This window comes from Neltuma alba, unplaced genomic scaffold (genome assembly GCF_004799145.2).
Source record: "Neltuma alba isolate B1F8T4 unplaced genomic scaffold, ASM479914v2 tig00007294_pilon, whole genome shotgun sequence".
Lineage (NCBI taxonomy): Eukaryota > Viridiplantae > Streptophyta > Magnoliopsida > Fabales > Fabaceae > Neltuma > Neltuma alba.
Window position 1 is genome coordinate 85,094 of NW_021634738.1, and position 15,448 is coordinate 100,541.

At 36.2% G+C, this 15,448-nt stretch overlaps 3 protein-coding genes across 4 annotated transcripts in view; 1 reads left to right on the forward strand and 2 right to left on the reverse strand.

Annotated features, from left to right (window-relative positions):
- The first annotated feature begins 228 nt into the window (after positions 1 to 228).
- On the forward strand, positions 229 to 6,032 carry LOC114752243 (ranBP2-type zinc finger protein At1g67325). The gene is made up of 7 exons (XM_028940968.1): positions 229 to 595; positions 2,054 to 2,391; positions 2,533 to 2,560; positions 2,825 to 2,898; positions 3,078 to 3,250; positions 5,027 to 5,107; positions 5,763 to 6,032. Exons 1-7 carry the CDS (start codon positions 430 to 432, stop codon positions 5,809 to 5,811), a joined length of 909 nt encoding a protein of 302 aa, XP_028796801.1. The 5' UTR covers positions 229 to 429; the 3' UTR covers positions 5,812 to 6,032.
- A 2,227-nt stretch (positions 6,033 to 8,259) lies between these two features.
- On the reverse strand, positions 8,260 to 10,280 carry LOC114752239 (naringenin,2-oxoglutarate 3-dioxygenase-like). Its single transcript, XM_028940964.1, has 3 exons — positions 9,857 to 10,280; positions 9,296 to 9,715; positions 8,260 to 8,729 (listed from the first exon to the last, which is right to left on the reverse strand). Exons 1-3 carry the CDS (start codon positions 10,217 to 10,219, stop codon positions 8,430 to 8,432), a joined length of 1,083 nt encoding a protein of 360 aa, XP_028796797.1. The 5' UTR covers positions 10,220 to 10,280; the 3' UTR covers positions 8,260 to 8,429.
- A 3,293-nt stretch (positions 10,281 to 13,573) lies between these two features.
- The window catches only part of LOC114752237 (transformation/transcription domain-associated protein), a 66,257-nt gene continuing 64,382 nt past the window's right edge, over positions 13,574 to 15,448 (reverse strand). Inside the window, exons 32-35 of one of the 2 annotated variants that reach the window (XM_028940960.1) lie at positions 15,099 to 15,377; positions 14,359 to 14,910; positions 14,045 to 14,254; positions 13,574 to 13,904 (exon numbers count right to left, since the gene is read on the reverse strand). In XM_028940960.1, coding sequence (XP_028796793.1) covers positions 13,785 to 13,904; positions 14,045 to 14,254; positions 14,359 to 14,910; positions 15,099 to 15,377 — 1,161 coding nt within the window. In that variant the 3' untranslated portion in view covers positions 13,574 to 13,784. The remainder of the gene's footprint in view (positions 13,905 to 14,044; positions 14,255 to 14,358; positions 14,911 to 15,098; positions 15,378 to 15,448) is intronic. The other variant, XM_028940961.1, reaches the window with a different exon arrangement.

Below are 15,448 nucleotides of genomic sequence, written 5' to 3' on the forward strand. Positions count from 1 at the left end.
ATGAGAGTTAATAAAATTTAAAATTTTTTTTATCTGTGTAAATTTTTTTATAAATAGGATCAAAGAATATTTCTAAAGCTCCAATCATAATTTCAAAATTCAAATAAATCTGAAATGTAGAGAAACGCTGGTGTGTCCCCCCCCCCCCCCCCCCCCCCCCCAACGCTGGCTTTCGAGTTATCCGCGTTGTGTTTTTTAATTTTTTTCCCCCGAGGCGAAAAACAAGGATCCAATGTTTTGTATAAACATGAATGATCGATTGTATTTACAGCAGTGAATGGATCCGCTGCTCAATTCGGCTTCTCCTTCCCTCTCTTTCCGTCGTCTCAGAACCAAAAACCCTTGTCTCTACCCTTTCTATCTTTGGCGTTCTGTACTTTTAATTGGGCCCTCAGATATATAGACACAGACATCAGCGATAAAATAAGAATGGGAGAAGGGAGAGAAGGGGATTGGGAGTGCAGTGGATGCAATAACAGGAACTATGCATTCCGGTCATTCTGTAATCGTTGCAAGCAACCTCGCCTTCTCGTCGACAACGAAACCCCTGCTGATTCTAAGTGGCTGCCCCGTATTGGCGATTGGATCTGCACTGGTTAGCCTCTTGGCCTTGCCCGTCTCTTTTCTTTGTCCGGGATTTAATTAATGGTCGAGCTTCTTTTATTCTTTCGTGGCCCACCTGCTTAGGTTGATTGTGGTTCATGATTCTCCCGTGGATTTAGGTAATGATATACAGCTTGTTACCTTAAGTTCGCAAACCCGTAGGTTCATTTGGCGTGCTTGTGGCTTGGGAATGGCCTTCAAAACATTCAATTGTTAGGTCCTTTTGAAATTAGTTATCTGCTTCCTGGAAGTTTATAAGTTGTTGCTGGAGCATGGACATGGCCACAAGATATAGTCATTGATTTAGAACAAAATCTAAACTGTCAATTTATAATTAAAAATTCTATTGATGTCAATCCTCGAACAACGGTTTCCTCAAACCCACTAAATAAAATCACAGCTTAAGCTAGAAAATCAGATTATAGGAGATTGAAACTTTTTGAGAACAAGTTCCAGTCTAATCTTATCGCTGAACGGCACAAAAATGATTTTGTTTGATTAGTTCGATAATGATTCTCGAAGAATCAAGAGAAAACAATTCGTTCTTTAAAATTTCCTTGTTAATTCAAATTCATTAGTATGATTTTTTAGCTCTCTTGTATTTTAATTCAAGCTTGTATGATTTTGAGACTTTCGTTTTAATGTTCGCAACATCTATGGCGTGTCTAATATAAATATATGAGGTGTCGCATGCAGACTCATGTCTTAAGATTATCCATCGTTCTTCTCAGGTTTGTGCATTTCTCTTCTTTCTTATGGAACAAATGCGGAAATGAAGTTGGATGTTCTTTCAGTTCTGAGGTCTTGTAGAGTATAGTATATTCTTTCATTGTGGCTAATATCTGGAATCATTGTAGATGGGAATCCGATCCGATATATAGTTGTCATTAGCACGCTTTGAGACAAGACAACTAATTTGAATGTTTGGTATGGTCTTGAGAGCGGAATTTAAGTTAGCAAGTTGTTTGTTCTGCTCCCCCCCCCCCACCCCCCCAAAAAAAAAAAAGGAAAAAGGCACTTGATACTTATTTGAGTCACAAGTTTAGGCTGGCAGAACTCTTATTTGCATGTCGTAATGGTAAGTATATAACTAAAATTTGGTGTAAGTTAGTTTCTTATAATTTCATTGATAATTTGCTGTATGTTATTTTTTTTAAAATCTCATTAAATAGGGGCCTGCAATGTATTTCACTATGCATTAAGATGTATATTTTTCTTGCATATGCAGTCTTTCCCATTAGCAACACAATAAGGCTCAAAAATTTGACGGTCGTTTGATAATCTTATGTTGCAAATAAAGATGAAGAACTTGATATCAAATAATTGAGCTGTTTGTGCTTTTTGTGTCTTTTGTGTGGGATGGACGTGTTGGTGTGCGTAACTGCATATGATTGGCTTCCTTTTCCCCTGGATGCATTGTGGGATGGGTTTGTATGCAATGGAACACAAGGTTGCACTAACAACAACTATGCATCAAGAGAGAAGTGCAAAAAGTGTGGACAACCAAAGGAGGTGGCGGCCATGCCAGCAGTCGCAATGACTGGAGCATCTTTCCCAACTTACTCACATCATTTTTCCAGGGCCCCAGGAGGAGCTGATCAGAAAATGAATATCGGATTGATTGGAAATAGTGCTCCGCCGGTTTCCCTATGGCTACCAAGTGGAAACTATGGTTCTGGACTTCCATATGATAATTCTGCCAACCCAAACTTACCTATTCCAAAAGGATGGCGTAGCGGGGACTGGATCTGTAATTGTGGCTTCCATAATTATTCATCACGTTCCCAGGTATTCCTTTTGCATTTAACTTCTAAATGATCTCAAATTGTTTAAGGGTGTAACTGTGTAAATATCCGCAATTTTTCTCATTAATTTATTGTTGTTGTTGTTGTTGTTATATATATATATATATTTTTTTTTTTTTTGCAGTGTAAAAAGTGCAATGCCTTTCCACCTGGTACGATTTCTTTTTCTGGATTTAGCATTGTAGGTGCAAAATTCATAACTGCATCTTCTACTTATGGATATTATCTACAAATGCCTTGGCCTCAGCATAACCCCCTCCCCCAATTTATATTTGCTCTGTTCTATGCTACTTGATCTCCTAGGGCCTCATCACATTATAATTGGGAGATTATTGGGCGTTTATTATTTAGAATGGAATTCTTTCTAGCAATTGATGTTAAATTTTGTCACTCGTTTCTCTTTTCTCGGCATAAAGCACTTGGAACAAAACGATTAGCTTCCGAAGAATTGGTTTATGACTGGGATAACAAGAGATTGAATGTTGGACATGTAAGAATTTGCTTTCCTTTATACTTCTAATCAAGTTTTGTTGTCTTAACATTTGTTCTTTTGAATAGCATATTGTAAGAATTTGCTTTTTTATACTTCTAATCAAGTTTTGTTGTCTTAACATAATAGCATATTTACTCTTCTTTCTACTTTTGCCACTCTGGTTATAAAATATTCAGACAATTGAGCAGCAACAAACATATACAAGTGTGGAGCAAGTGGTAGGGGCCAGTGCAGATTCAAAATCTGGAGTCTTCGCTTCTGCCACTATAAACTCAAGTACCGCTCCAAGTTTGCCAATGCCCATGTTGTTTCCTCCTCAAATTACTACACCTGCACTCCTTGGGAAAGGGTAATTACTTGCTCTTGCCGAGGATCCTTTTATTCTAAGACATTAGTTTCTTTGTGGATTGCTCAACTCAGTAAATTTTGTAATATTTTTCAAACCAAATCTCTCCTCTTATGGCGATGAGCACAAATTTTCCTAGACTATGGGATTCCTTATGCATGACATGCTGCTCTCAGAAGTGAGCAGCGGTTTTTGTAAGTGTTCCTGTAGAACTAGAAAAGTGTAAGTTTGGTTGATCCAAAAGTAGAAGTAACACAGAACTTCCTCATTACTGATAGGCTCGTAACTAATGCGCTAAGGCTGACTCACAGAATGTGTGAAGTGACAGAGTCAGAGAGAGAGAGAGGGATGTCAAGCATATATATGTGACAGTTTTGTAAAATTTATTGAGTAAAATACGTGCACCTGCCTTCTATTTAACTTAAATTGCAGTTACCTCCCTTTGATTTTGGAAACCTATATGGATCTCCGTTGAAATCAAAACATTGTTACACACTTTCCTTTTAATTTTAAGATTTTACTTCCAGCCATTCAACTGTGACATCTTATATTTTTATTTTTACCAACATATTTCTTCTCAACATTAATAATTCTTAATCATTTAAACACTTTTATTTGTCCCAAAATAATTTTTATGTATATATTTACAAATTTTTGTTATATTATTAAATTAATTAATTTTTCCAATATACAAGTAGGTGATTCAGTGAAGGGGTCATTTGGAGAGCGGGTATTATGGATGAATTCATGCTGATACGAATCATAAATCGGGATGGTTCTCTAAGGGTCATAGTTTTTTGCACTGGCTCCAACTTGCTGATGTTTGAAACTTCTGGTTGAAGTTCACTCACATGGAGCACTTACACTAAGTTTTGTTTTCTGTGTATGCATTGGATTTCTTCCCTTTCTGGTTGGAGCTCTCAATTATTGGTCATGTCCAGTTAAAGTTCGTAATTATGTCCTTTACCAGAAAAGGAATGTGGAGAAGATTTTGAAAGAAGCTGCAAACTGAGTTTTTAATTGGGCATGTAAATTGAGGCGTTTGTCTTGAAAGATGGCATTTGTTTTTGCTGTTGTCTCTAGTGGGCTTTCATTCATGCTAGCTTCTAGTTACGGTTTTAGACTGCACCATACTGCTCCTAAGTCATTTATATTGGAACCTGATATAAATGTTGAGCTCAAAGTACCAGCTGAATGTTTCAGATTTGCCTTATGTGGGTTGATGGAAAATATCATTGCTTATGTTCTGATATGCATGTTACGGTGACTGCAAGCATAGGATGACACGGCCTGGTTTTCTCTAGTGCAATGGGTCATGGAACTAATAATCACAACTGTATACAACTTGTAAAGAACCCACCAGTTCCGGATTCTAATCCCCTCCCTTAGGGCAAGGTGAAACTTGAGGCCTGGGAAATGATGGGCCCCCACCTATATTGGGCCAAGGCTGAGTCACAAGGAATGCTTGAGGAGTGTGTGAGAGAGGGTCGGTTAGTGATGGGCAATAATATATGTGCGCGCTCGCCAGTGGGTTGGGAAAGGAAGTAAGCGTACTGAGTGAGTTGTTGTGGAGATCCTATGCCTCTCAAATGCATATGGACCTTGGTTTAGCTTCTATATACTTCTTCTGTCTTTGCCAATATTGTTGCTGCTCTTCTGAGACTTGCACTCTAGGGGGATTTTTATACATAAATAATATAATTTGTGGAGTTGGTTCCACCAATTACTAAAGCTTTTGGGAGTTCTAATTTATATGTTTGAACTTTTTTGACTTATCAGAGCAAAGCAATGGCGTAATGGAGATTGGATGTGCACAAATTGCAACAATCACAATTATGCTTCCAGACTACAGTGTAACAGGTCATTTCTCTCCATGGTTTTCCTACGTATAAAGGGGGGGGGGGGTTGCGAATTGCTCATGATTTATTTTCAGGACTTTTTATTTAAAATATAATCCTCCACATGAGGACAAAATTTTGCTTGTCAAGCCATCGTATGTGCTGACATTATTGATTTGCTTAAATCTGGTTGTTAGAAGCAAGTATTCCAACATTGGCTGGCAGTGATTTTCCTTGTGCTTGAATAAGTAAACCGTTTCCCAAAACAATGAAAAATCTACACGTGGAATTATTATTTTTTATCCTGGGCTTAGATTTCCCTGTTTGCTGTTGTTTCCTCAACATGGAGAAGCACCTATGTTGCTATCGTTGTCTAGAAAACACAAAAATTGAGAACATAGGAACAATGCAGGTCAATGCTATTGTGCCCAGATATTCGTGCTGATTTTTGAACGAGTAACAACTACATTTTTATTGCCTTAATGCCTCGATAGTTTATGAATGATTCAGATTCATAATCTGCATGCATGCTTCTTGACTTTGGACGGAAGGGTGCTGATTGTTTTGTGAATATTGGCTTTTTGGGGCTATTGGTGTTTGTACTTGTGTTTTTTTCAGGATTAATAAAATCGACTTCTTCTGGCGCAAACTAAACTATAAATGCTTATCTTTTGCAGGTGTAAAACTCACAGAATGGCACCCATACAACCCGTCAATGTAATGTAATGTTGTATTTGATTATACTACTAGTTAGAATGTTGCATGCACAGTTGCTGCTTGAGTTTTGTTTTGGTTTTCCAGCATGTATTTTTCAGCCAAGAAGTGGATTTTCTTGCTAGGCTCGTTATGCTTGCATGATTTAGTGGCAGTTCATTTCAGTTTATCTGAAAGATGTATAATTATATACAGATTCATGGTATATCAGATTTTTGGTGTGTGTTGTGTTACCAGCGGTGATGCTGCTCTTCTTTTTGGGCCAAGTCTCGATAATGCTGGGCCACCTATATTCTTGGTCCATTTTATGCAATCGTTGTAGCTTGTCTGGCTGGGTTACCCAAACGATTTTAATCACGTTCTTCATCATGGGCCTGTACTGCTAACTAATCTGCGGATGTGGCGTAATCTGACCAGCCAATCCTTCCTGATTGATTCGCTTGTGCGTTAGCAGCTGGCTTAGAGGTTGTGTGCGCTCTGCCCCGATTATCTAATCTGATCGCTGGCTCCGAAACCTGTCACGGTTTTACTTATTCAGGATTTACAAAATCTTTATTGTGCCAGTGTATATGTTTTCCCCGAAACAAAAATAACTACTAAAATCTTTAAGGGACCTCATGGTGAGAGAATTTAATTGTGAGGTGCAAATTAATATTAATTGTTAATACAAGTCATGATAATGGTTAATATGGTTGGTTTAGTTGTCAAATAGCATGTGGCATTATAATTGTACTGTAATGTACTATTCTAACACAAAGAATTGTCATTTTTCGTATCCTCACTGGTCAATGATGACTCCTCAACTCGTCAGTAAATACACTTTCCTTATTTTTTGCTGCTAATAATGTCTGGTAAAGATTTGTTTGTACCTTGACAAATCGAATATAAATTTTTATGTTGTGCTATTGTATGATATTAAGTCATCCGTTGCAAGCTAGCAATGAGTAACAAATGCTTATTTAAATAATGTATTTTGAATATAAATGTTGTCATATGTATAATATAATATATGGTTAATATTTCTGAAATTTAACTTTATTTTTATTTTGATTTTTAAAATTTGAAATCAGTGATTTTGGTTAGTTAAATTTGAAATAAGTGATTTTGATCCTTGAATTGTCTGCTTAGAGGTTTTTGGCCCTTAAAAAAGTGTTTTTGGTGTCTTCAATAAGGATTAAAATCAAAATGAAGTTAAATTTTTATTTTTTGTTACAAGGGCCCGGGATTGAACCCGCAACCCACACACCCCACTTGGCCAAACGGCCAATGGTAAATTTTAGAGATCAAAATTACCAGTTTCAAATTTTAGGGGTTAAAACTAAATGATGTCAAATTTTAAGAACTGGAAATGATATTAATTTTATAATATAATAGTGCAGTATTAGGTAGTCATTCATGCTCATCCATTTGTCATTTGCTTGCTGCTAAAAATGTCATATAATTTTGGACTTCGAAAAATTTTATATAAATTTATATGTTATGTCATAATATAAAATTTTATTGCAAGCACCTTAAATCTTATTGCAACAGCACAGCTCCACTCAAAAATTTAATTTTATTCATAAATAATAACAATAAAAATAATGTACATTTACTTTTTAAATAAGGTATATAGAAAACAATTTCTAATTTAAAAAGAAAACCATTTTCAAGTTAGGCGTGGTAGTCACATCATAACACCATATTTTTCTTATAACATGCACATCTGTGATCTGTCTTTTCAAGTTGCTCATTTAACTTGTTCATTAATTTCTTCCTCTTTCTCAAATAGTTTCCCAAACAAGAACGAAGACCTTCAGAACACTCGAAATAGTTGGCTCCAAAATTGAGATGGGAGGGAGAACGAACTTTGTAATCATGAATATTATAATGGCATAAATAAGAGTGAATGTATAATATATTCTTCTGATTCTATTTATAAGGTAAAGAGAAAGAAAGTTTTTGATCCTATTTATAGGACAGAAAGAAAAATTTCTTACATGTTCAATTTTACCTTTTATTTATTGTTGTGATGATTTTGTTTTCATACGGTATAATGTATATTAAATAAGGATAAAGTTAAAAAGTTGTTAAATTTTAAATGAGAGTTAATAAAATTTAAATTTTTTTTATTGGTATAAAACATGTATGAAGATTAAGAGTTTAAAGGACATTAATAGTATCATTAAAGAACAACATTCATTTAGGGGTTATGAGACATGAGCCATGAAAAGAGATCCTATAAATTTATTAATGAAAGGTTATCATCACATTCATATAATTATAATACTCCTCCTGTCCTAAATGTAAAACCCTTATACACTTTAGTATAAGGGTCTTACATTTAGGACCGGAGAAGTAATATATACGCCGAAACCATATTATATGCGTCGTTATGCCTAAAAAAATTGTGACAAAATAACAATAAATGCTAATTAAGTCATGATATGTTTCCTCTGATATGGGGATGGCCAGGGGCTGTAATTAATTAAGGACAGTCCCAAAATTTTATTCATATATTGATTTCGATGTGTACATGATTTTAGGGATTACATACCAAGTGACTGAGGAACACTGATGAACCTCCCAAGTATTTATTTTGAGAGAAAAGGAAGAAGACATGAGAAGTTCAAATTCTAGGGGGGGAATAATTAAGCCAGAATCTGATCCAATGATTTGTTCTGAAAGTCGATGGTTTCGCGCTGGGCATTGGACTCTTTGGACAGCTTCTTAAGACGGGCATACTCGAGGTCCTTGGCCATTTTTCTCCGGTACATCTCAGCAAAGGTGATTGGTTCCTCAAGCAGAGATTCTTGTTCCTCTCCGAGCTTCAGTGGGTATACGATTGCTTCTGGGGATGGATTTTGGAATGTTGCTATCGACAATCTGCTGCACTTCGAGTTCACCACTGCTCGGTGATCCGCATTCTTGAACCTCCCATTACTCAGGTACTGTGCATTATCAAAAGACAAAATTGGTCGGATTTTATTTTCAAACTGCATGCATGTATACAAAGCTCTCTTCTTCTAGATTTTATTTTATTTTTGAAATTTTATGTAGCATCTCTTTATTTTAAAATATACTTGAAACTTTCGACCTCAAAGAAAAAAGTACCCATGAGATTACCTTACAATAAAAAAAATTTATACGCACGTCTCTCCAGTTTTCTACACTGAAAAAAATAGGCGTGTGATGATGTGAGTAAAATTAAATTCAATAGTTGCTTGTATAATATATTTCTTATATCTACAGGGTAGAGACAGTAGTATATGACGATTTAAAAATAAAAGTGACGAGGTTTATGACATCTTTTATAAAACAAGTTAAGCATTGAATTTGAAATAAATGAAGTATATAGTTTAACAAAATTTATAGAAAATTTCTATGGTTCACTCTAGCAAGTTGATTATTTTTATTTTCTAAGACGGTTAAGTCTATAATTAAAATTGATGTAGAAAGTGTTATAATTACGTCAAAGGAGAGAGATTGGTTTGTGTATGATGATGTTGGTACTCACATGGGCATGATCGCCGAGGTTGACGACGAAGGCTCCAGGGACAGGCTTAACAGTGATCCAGGTGTTGCCATTATCCCTGGTCGCCTGAAGGCCGCCGACGAGGTCTTGAAGCAAGAGGGTGATGGTGCCTGCATCGGTGTGACGCTTGAGTCCGAGCGTGAGATCAGGCTGGGGGCATTTTGGGTAGAAATTGACCACTAGCTTCTGGTCCATTTCCAGGCATGCCTTTGTCAGAGCCTCCTTCTCTAATCCCATTGCTTCTGACAACACCTCGAGCAGCTTGCTTGCCAGACCCATCAGCTTCTCGCTGTATTCCTCTGTCGCCCTTCGCCATCCTTCCGGCCACCTCGAATAGTCTCTGCTTCCCTTTGGATATGTAAAATATATGAACACTTCTCTCCAGTCCTGCACCGTCTCTCCCTGCATGCACGCACGCTCCCTCATCATTAACTAACTAACAATGGCATCACCTATATAACCCCCGTTCGTCCCTAACGTAACTACCTACCTCAATTAACTACGAAATAGCAAAATTAATAATTGCATAGCAGAAATCATTACCTTCAGATGACTGGAAACTATGAAGCCGCCTTTTTTGCCCCCAGACATGTCATAGCGAAGCTTCTCTTCTGGCGGCAAGGCAAAGAACTCTCTGGCGAGGCGAGTCATTTCCGAAACGAGTTCGGTGTCGACGCCATGATCGACAACTTGGAAAATGCCCCATTCTTCGCAAGCCTTCACAATCTGCGTACATATCGCAGCTCGACGGCCACCAACGTCATCTATCCCAGCCAGCGAAATCACCGGAACTTCATCGCTGAATTGGTCGTAAGCAACTTTCGGACGCTCATCTTCGTCCCGAATGAAGCCAGACCTCAGGGACTTCTCGGCGGCTATCTCAGTGAGGGTGGTAATGGAAGCCATATATATATATTTATATAGCAGAAGCAAGAAAGAACAAGTTCAATCACTATATATATATGTATATATAGGGCGTACCTTAATTTGGATATGGGAAGCAAAGGAACTGGATATGGGAAGCAAAGGAACTAGCGATATTTATAGAATGGGAAAATGGGGGGTAGGAGCTCCACCTAACCCTTGTTGAGGGTTAGCAGTGCTCTTGACCTGGAAAATTTCCGGCTGCCAGCTGCTGCCATAAATTATATACGCGAATTGAAGCTGGTCAATATTACATATATAAGTGAAATTCATAGAATATTGATTTACTAAAATCAAAGTGAATCGGTTAATTTGTTCCCTTGACGCATGGTTTATATATTTCTTTGAGACTTTTTTTAATCTAATTTGGCTTCTATTTTTAAGAAACTAATTGTCTTTTTGAGGTGAAAAGTCGGAAGCTAACGTACGTTGCCTTTTTTTCTTTTGTGGTCAGAACTTGCCTTTTACTGAGTCCAAAAAAAAAAAAAGGAACTTGCCTTTTACAAGTTACTTTTTAGTTTCTAAATAACTTTCAGTTATTTTCTAACAGCAAACGCTAGTGTGTTACTTTTTAAATTTTCAGTTTATGAAACGGGTTTATTTTTAAAGAATGTATCCGAATATAAATACCGTATAATAACTATTACCAATCTGATTTTTGCCAAATGAACTTTTAAGATACATACTTTTGATAAATTGAAAACCAAAGAGACGCATAATATTTCCAAAAAAAAAAAAATCAATTACACGCAGATTATAATTATTTATAATGTTGTTATTAAAATTGTTTCTCCTACATCTTGGATACCTGAATTTTGTTCGACTTGAAACTATAAGAACTGTTTATAACTTATTATATATAATATGACTTTTATAAATTTTACTATATTATGCATGCATATGTTGATGATTTTAATTTATAATTACTAATAAAATTAAATTGATGTTGTAAGACTAAAATTGTTCATCCATTCATATGGTAGCTACCAAATAGCAGCCAGTTCCAATTCATGCATATTTATATATAATATAAAAATTTAATAAGCCACAGTATAATATTTAACTATATATATATATATATATATATATATAACTCGATGCAAAAGTCTTACATTTAGTCCAAATAGAAAGTTGCGTTTTTATTATTAAAATTAGAATTCACAGATCAGAGGGTGATCGCTATTCTTTGAATTCTTTCAAAATTGATGCACGAATTCTCCACTGCATGATGTAGCCAATTGAATTAGTCATTGATACCACGTCAGTTCTCTCCGTCATTTTATTTGAAATCCTTTTTTGTCAAAGTTGATGCATGAATTCAAATAGTTGACGTAATTCTTCTAGAATAATAATTTACCAATGAATTATTAATTGGGCCTCGTTTGTCCTTTGTCTAAGTAATCAATCTTGTATTAGTTTTATGTAAATTATGAGATCCAATGACTGATCATGAGTCTCTTATCTACGTATTCGATCAGTCTTATAATATTATGACTGTGTATGTCCGGAGAATAAAAGTCGCTTATTCTCTCCTCTTCTCTACCCACTCTGCTTTCCCCTCCTCTCCCATTTTTTTTTTTAATGTTATAAATTATGAGAGAAGATTATCTCGGTTCAGATTTTGAAAAGGAGAAGGGGAGAAGGATGAGAAAGGAGGAGGTCGGAATCCTTCCCCACCCCTCGTTTGCGTATTCAGTCTTTAAAGGCAATGCTTTTCTCCTCTAAATTTTTTTAAAGATATCTTTATATTCTAATGTCATCCTAAGCTGAACAAAAAAGAAAGGGAAAATTTTGTTTAAGGACCGTAGTACAGAATTAATTTTAAAGAGCTTCTAAAACTTTCTGAAACTTTACTGCAAGACCAAGGGGGAAAACTGATATTAATTCCACAAAGAAAATGACACTATTGCCCCTCATGTGAACAAGTGTGGGAGAGCCCAATTGCAAGAAAGACTAGATAATTTATAACATACATACATATATTTACAACTGAAATTGGTTCATTTACATATCACCTCCTTCACCTAAAGCAATTGGGACTAGACAATTTGTAACATATATTTATTTATTTACAACTGGAATTAGTCTGTTTACATATCACCTCTTTCACCTAAAGAAGGTGTCCATGAGTGAACGAGTATGGAGAGCCCATTTGTAAAGGGGACTAGTCAATTAGCAACCTACATACTTTTATTTACAATTAGAATTAGTTCACTTACATGTCATCCTACAATAAGTATTATGAGAGCCAATAGCGTCATTTTCTTTGTGAAATCAATTTGCCCCTTTGGTCCTGCAGTGAAGTTTCATAAACTCTTTGAAATTAATTCGGTCCTTAAACGAAATTTTTCCAAAAAGAAACGTTATCCTCCATTTTACATTTGTGCGGTGTGTCACTTTAATACAATAAGCCGACGTGAAATCGACATTTTTCATTAAAAGAGACTAGCAATATTAATATTAAAAGATTAAAAACATACTTTATAAACTTCAATGATTAAAATTCAAACTTAATATGTAAATTTAGAAAACCAAATATATATTTTAGCTTAAAGCATGTTGAGTTGTGCGCTTGATTTCACCAAGATCACCAAACTACAATGGGCTAGCCTAATTAGATATTCCTTGTTGGTCACCCCTGTAATTAAAAATAATAAACATATGATTCAAATCCTAGAGATATCTTAAGTAATTTAGGAAGCAGCACTCTTTAGGATTAAATAGATCTTTCGTGTAAAAAAAACAACCCTATTTAAGATTAAATAAATCCTTCCTATAGAAACATAGACAACAATAGGTAGAAAACTCAACAAAAAGAAAACAATTTCTAGAGGAGAAAGGAATGCGTGAAGTGTTTAAAAACCCTTATAAGCACTTAGAATAATTTTTATACAAATCAAGACAACTTTTTTTTTTAATATTTATTTCGAATTTTATAAAATTACTTCTAAAAAGTTATTCCAAACTATTTACTCTTCAAATAGTACCTTTTCATGTCTACGCAAAGAACACGCACAAAAAAGACGCCTGCTCACAAGAAGAGGCCTGTCAGAAGTACTCTTTCTTTTGAAACACCCAAACTCAATATTCATAGTCCCCCATACGTGCCATACTCCGTGGAGTTTTAATAGGGGCTGCCAGACTTTCGAGTAGGATCTGGGGAAGTCGATGATGAGAGGTGGAAGTAAGAATTGAGTGTCCGAGTCATACTCATGTCGGAGAAAAGGAGAGCAAGCGAAAGAGCAAACAAGGCGCTGTGATCCTTGATACCATGTGACGGAAATAAATGAATGGAGTGGAAGAGTGAAGTCAAGAAGGAAATGAGGAAAGAGACGATTGGGAGAAACAATATTCAGACTTCATTAATTCTAAAGTGGTTTAGATGTATTTATACTAAAATAAGTACAGCCGAATTAGTTACAAAATAATACTAATAAATAAAGAACTACCTGTTTTCTTTACAATTACTCATCATTTACATATTTATCACAAAACTTCAATAGCAGTTCAAATGTAGTCTAGCATATGCTTTTTCACCATTTAGATCCTAAAACCAGGGATGCCACGTTGGATCCATCATGCACAGGTTTCTTGGATTCAAGGCCGCTTCAACCAACTCAGTAACACCCCTCTGCACTGGTTGGGGTGGATCCATAGGATTATCCTCCTAATTACAAGTAAAATAGAAATATAAGCAGCAGCATTAGATTCACTTGGGGGTGAAAAAAAATATTTCAGATATAAAGGGAGGGAGAAAATCTAAACAAGGCATTTAACGTGACAGGAGTATTTGTAATGCTGGCTAACCTCCTCCGAGAAATTTTGTGGGGCTATGCTCTTCACCCGTGTAATAACATGTTCCACATTAGTGGTGACCTTCTGTTTAAAGTCATGGGGGTTCATAGAACCCCCTCCAGCTAAAGGGGCCATGGGCATTCCAAGTGGCCTTCTCCAAGACCAAGACAGCAGCTCATCACGGAAAAACATTGCAAGGTGATGCCACAGATGCGGGCTTTGCTGCAACATTAAAATTTGCAACTAAATTGACATTCTTGAACATGAATTATGATTAAAACATCAATATGAAATGACATATGCGCGTACAAGCTTGTAACTCTCACCTTAGGAGAAACAACAGCCTGTGCTGCAGCACACATTGAAGATACAATGAGGCCTTCCACCCCAAAGTGGGAGAAAAATGCTTGCATGTTCCTTGTAAGCCTGAATGGTACAGGCTCATTAAACTCAATCAGTCCATTTGCATCATATGCAGGGTGAAAATCAGTTTGGAATATTTTTCCAGTGTTTTTTGCAAACAAGATTTTATTTGGAGACCTTCCACCAATTTGTAGCATGAAAGACATGAAACTTGAAAGTGCCAACTGGATGGCAAATTGCTTTTTAAAAGCCCACATGTGATTGCCGCTTGGCAGAGTCTTGTACATATACTGTGAAAAGATGTTGTCAGTAACAAGAGTTTTCGTTATTTCATTGTAAGCCTGCAGCCGAAGATCAACAACAGCTTCAGGCGATATTTGCCCAGATATAGCCTGGTTCAACTGTTCCTTGAAATAGGTTATTGGAAGATCTGCTTCTCGGTCATTCCTAGCACAATGATTTTCATAGACCTCAAGGAAGGTGCTGTACATTAAATCATCTTCAACCATGCGAACCTGTCCGGACAACGTTTTACAGAAGGGTTCAGTAAATAACTTAAAATAGGATAATGGTTTCTCCTGCTGTCTGTGTGATTTTATGACAAACAATACCACAGCTGTTTATAAGAGGGGAATGCTATGGGTCCAACTGCGAAATAGATAAGGTAGATAAAACAACAATGTAAATGAAGAGTCATTCTGACCTGGGACCAAACAGGAATAATTATTGGCGTGTGAATGCATATGTGACGGCGTCTTGATTCTTTGTGTTTCTCAAACATTTGGTTCATCACACGGAAAAGCTGCAATATGCGCTCATCACTTCTGGCATTAGGAGTCAGAGATGTCTGGACAATGAAATGGCGTTGGGAACCATCAGAGCCAATTAGAGTCAAACGCCTGAAACTGCTTCCATGTCTTCGCACAATAGGTATATCAGCTGCAACCCTGTCCAACTTCACAGTATGATCTGGTGCAATTTCCTGAAATGAAATTCCATATTTAAATATCAATCAGCATAAGATGCACCAAAAACTTCAACTTGACAATAAAA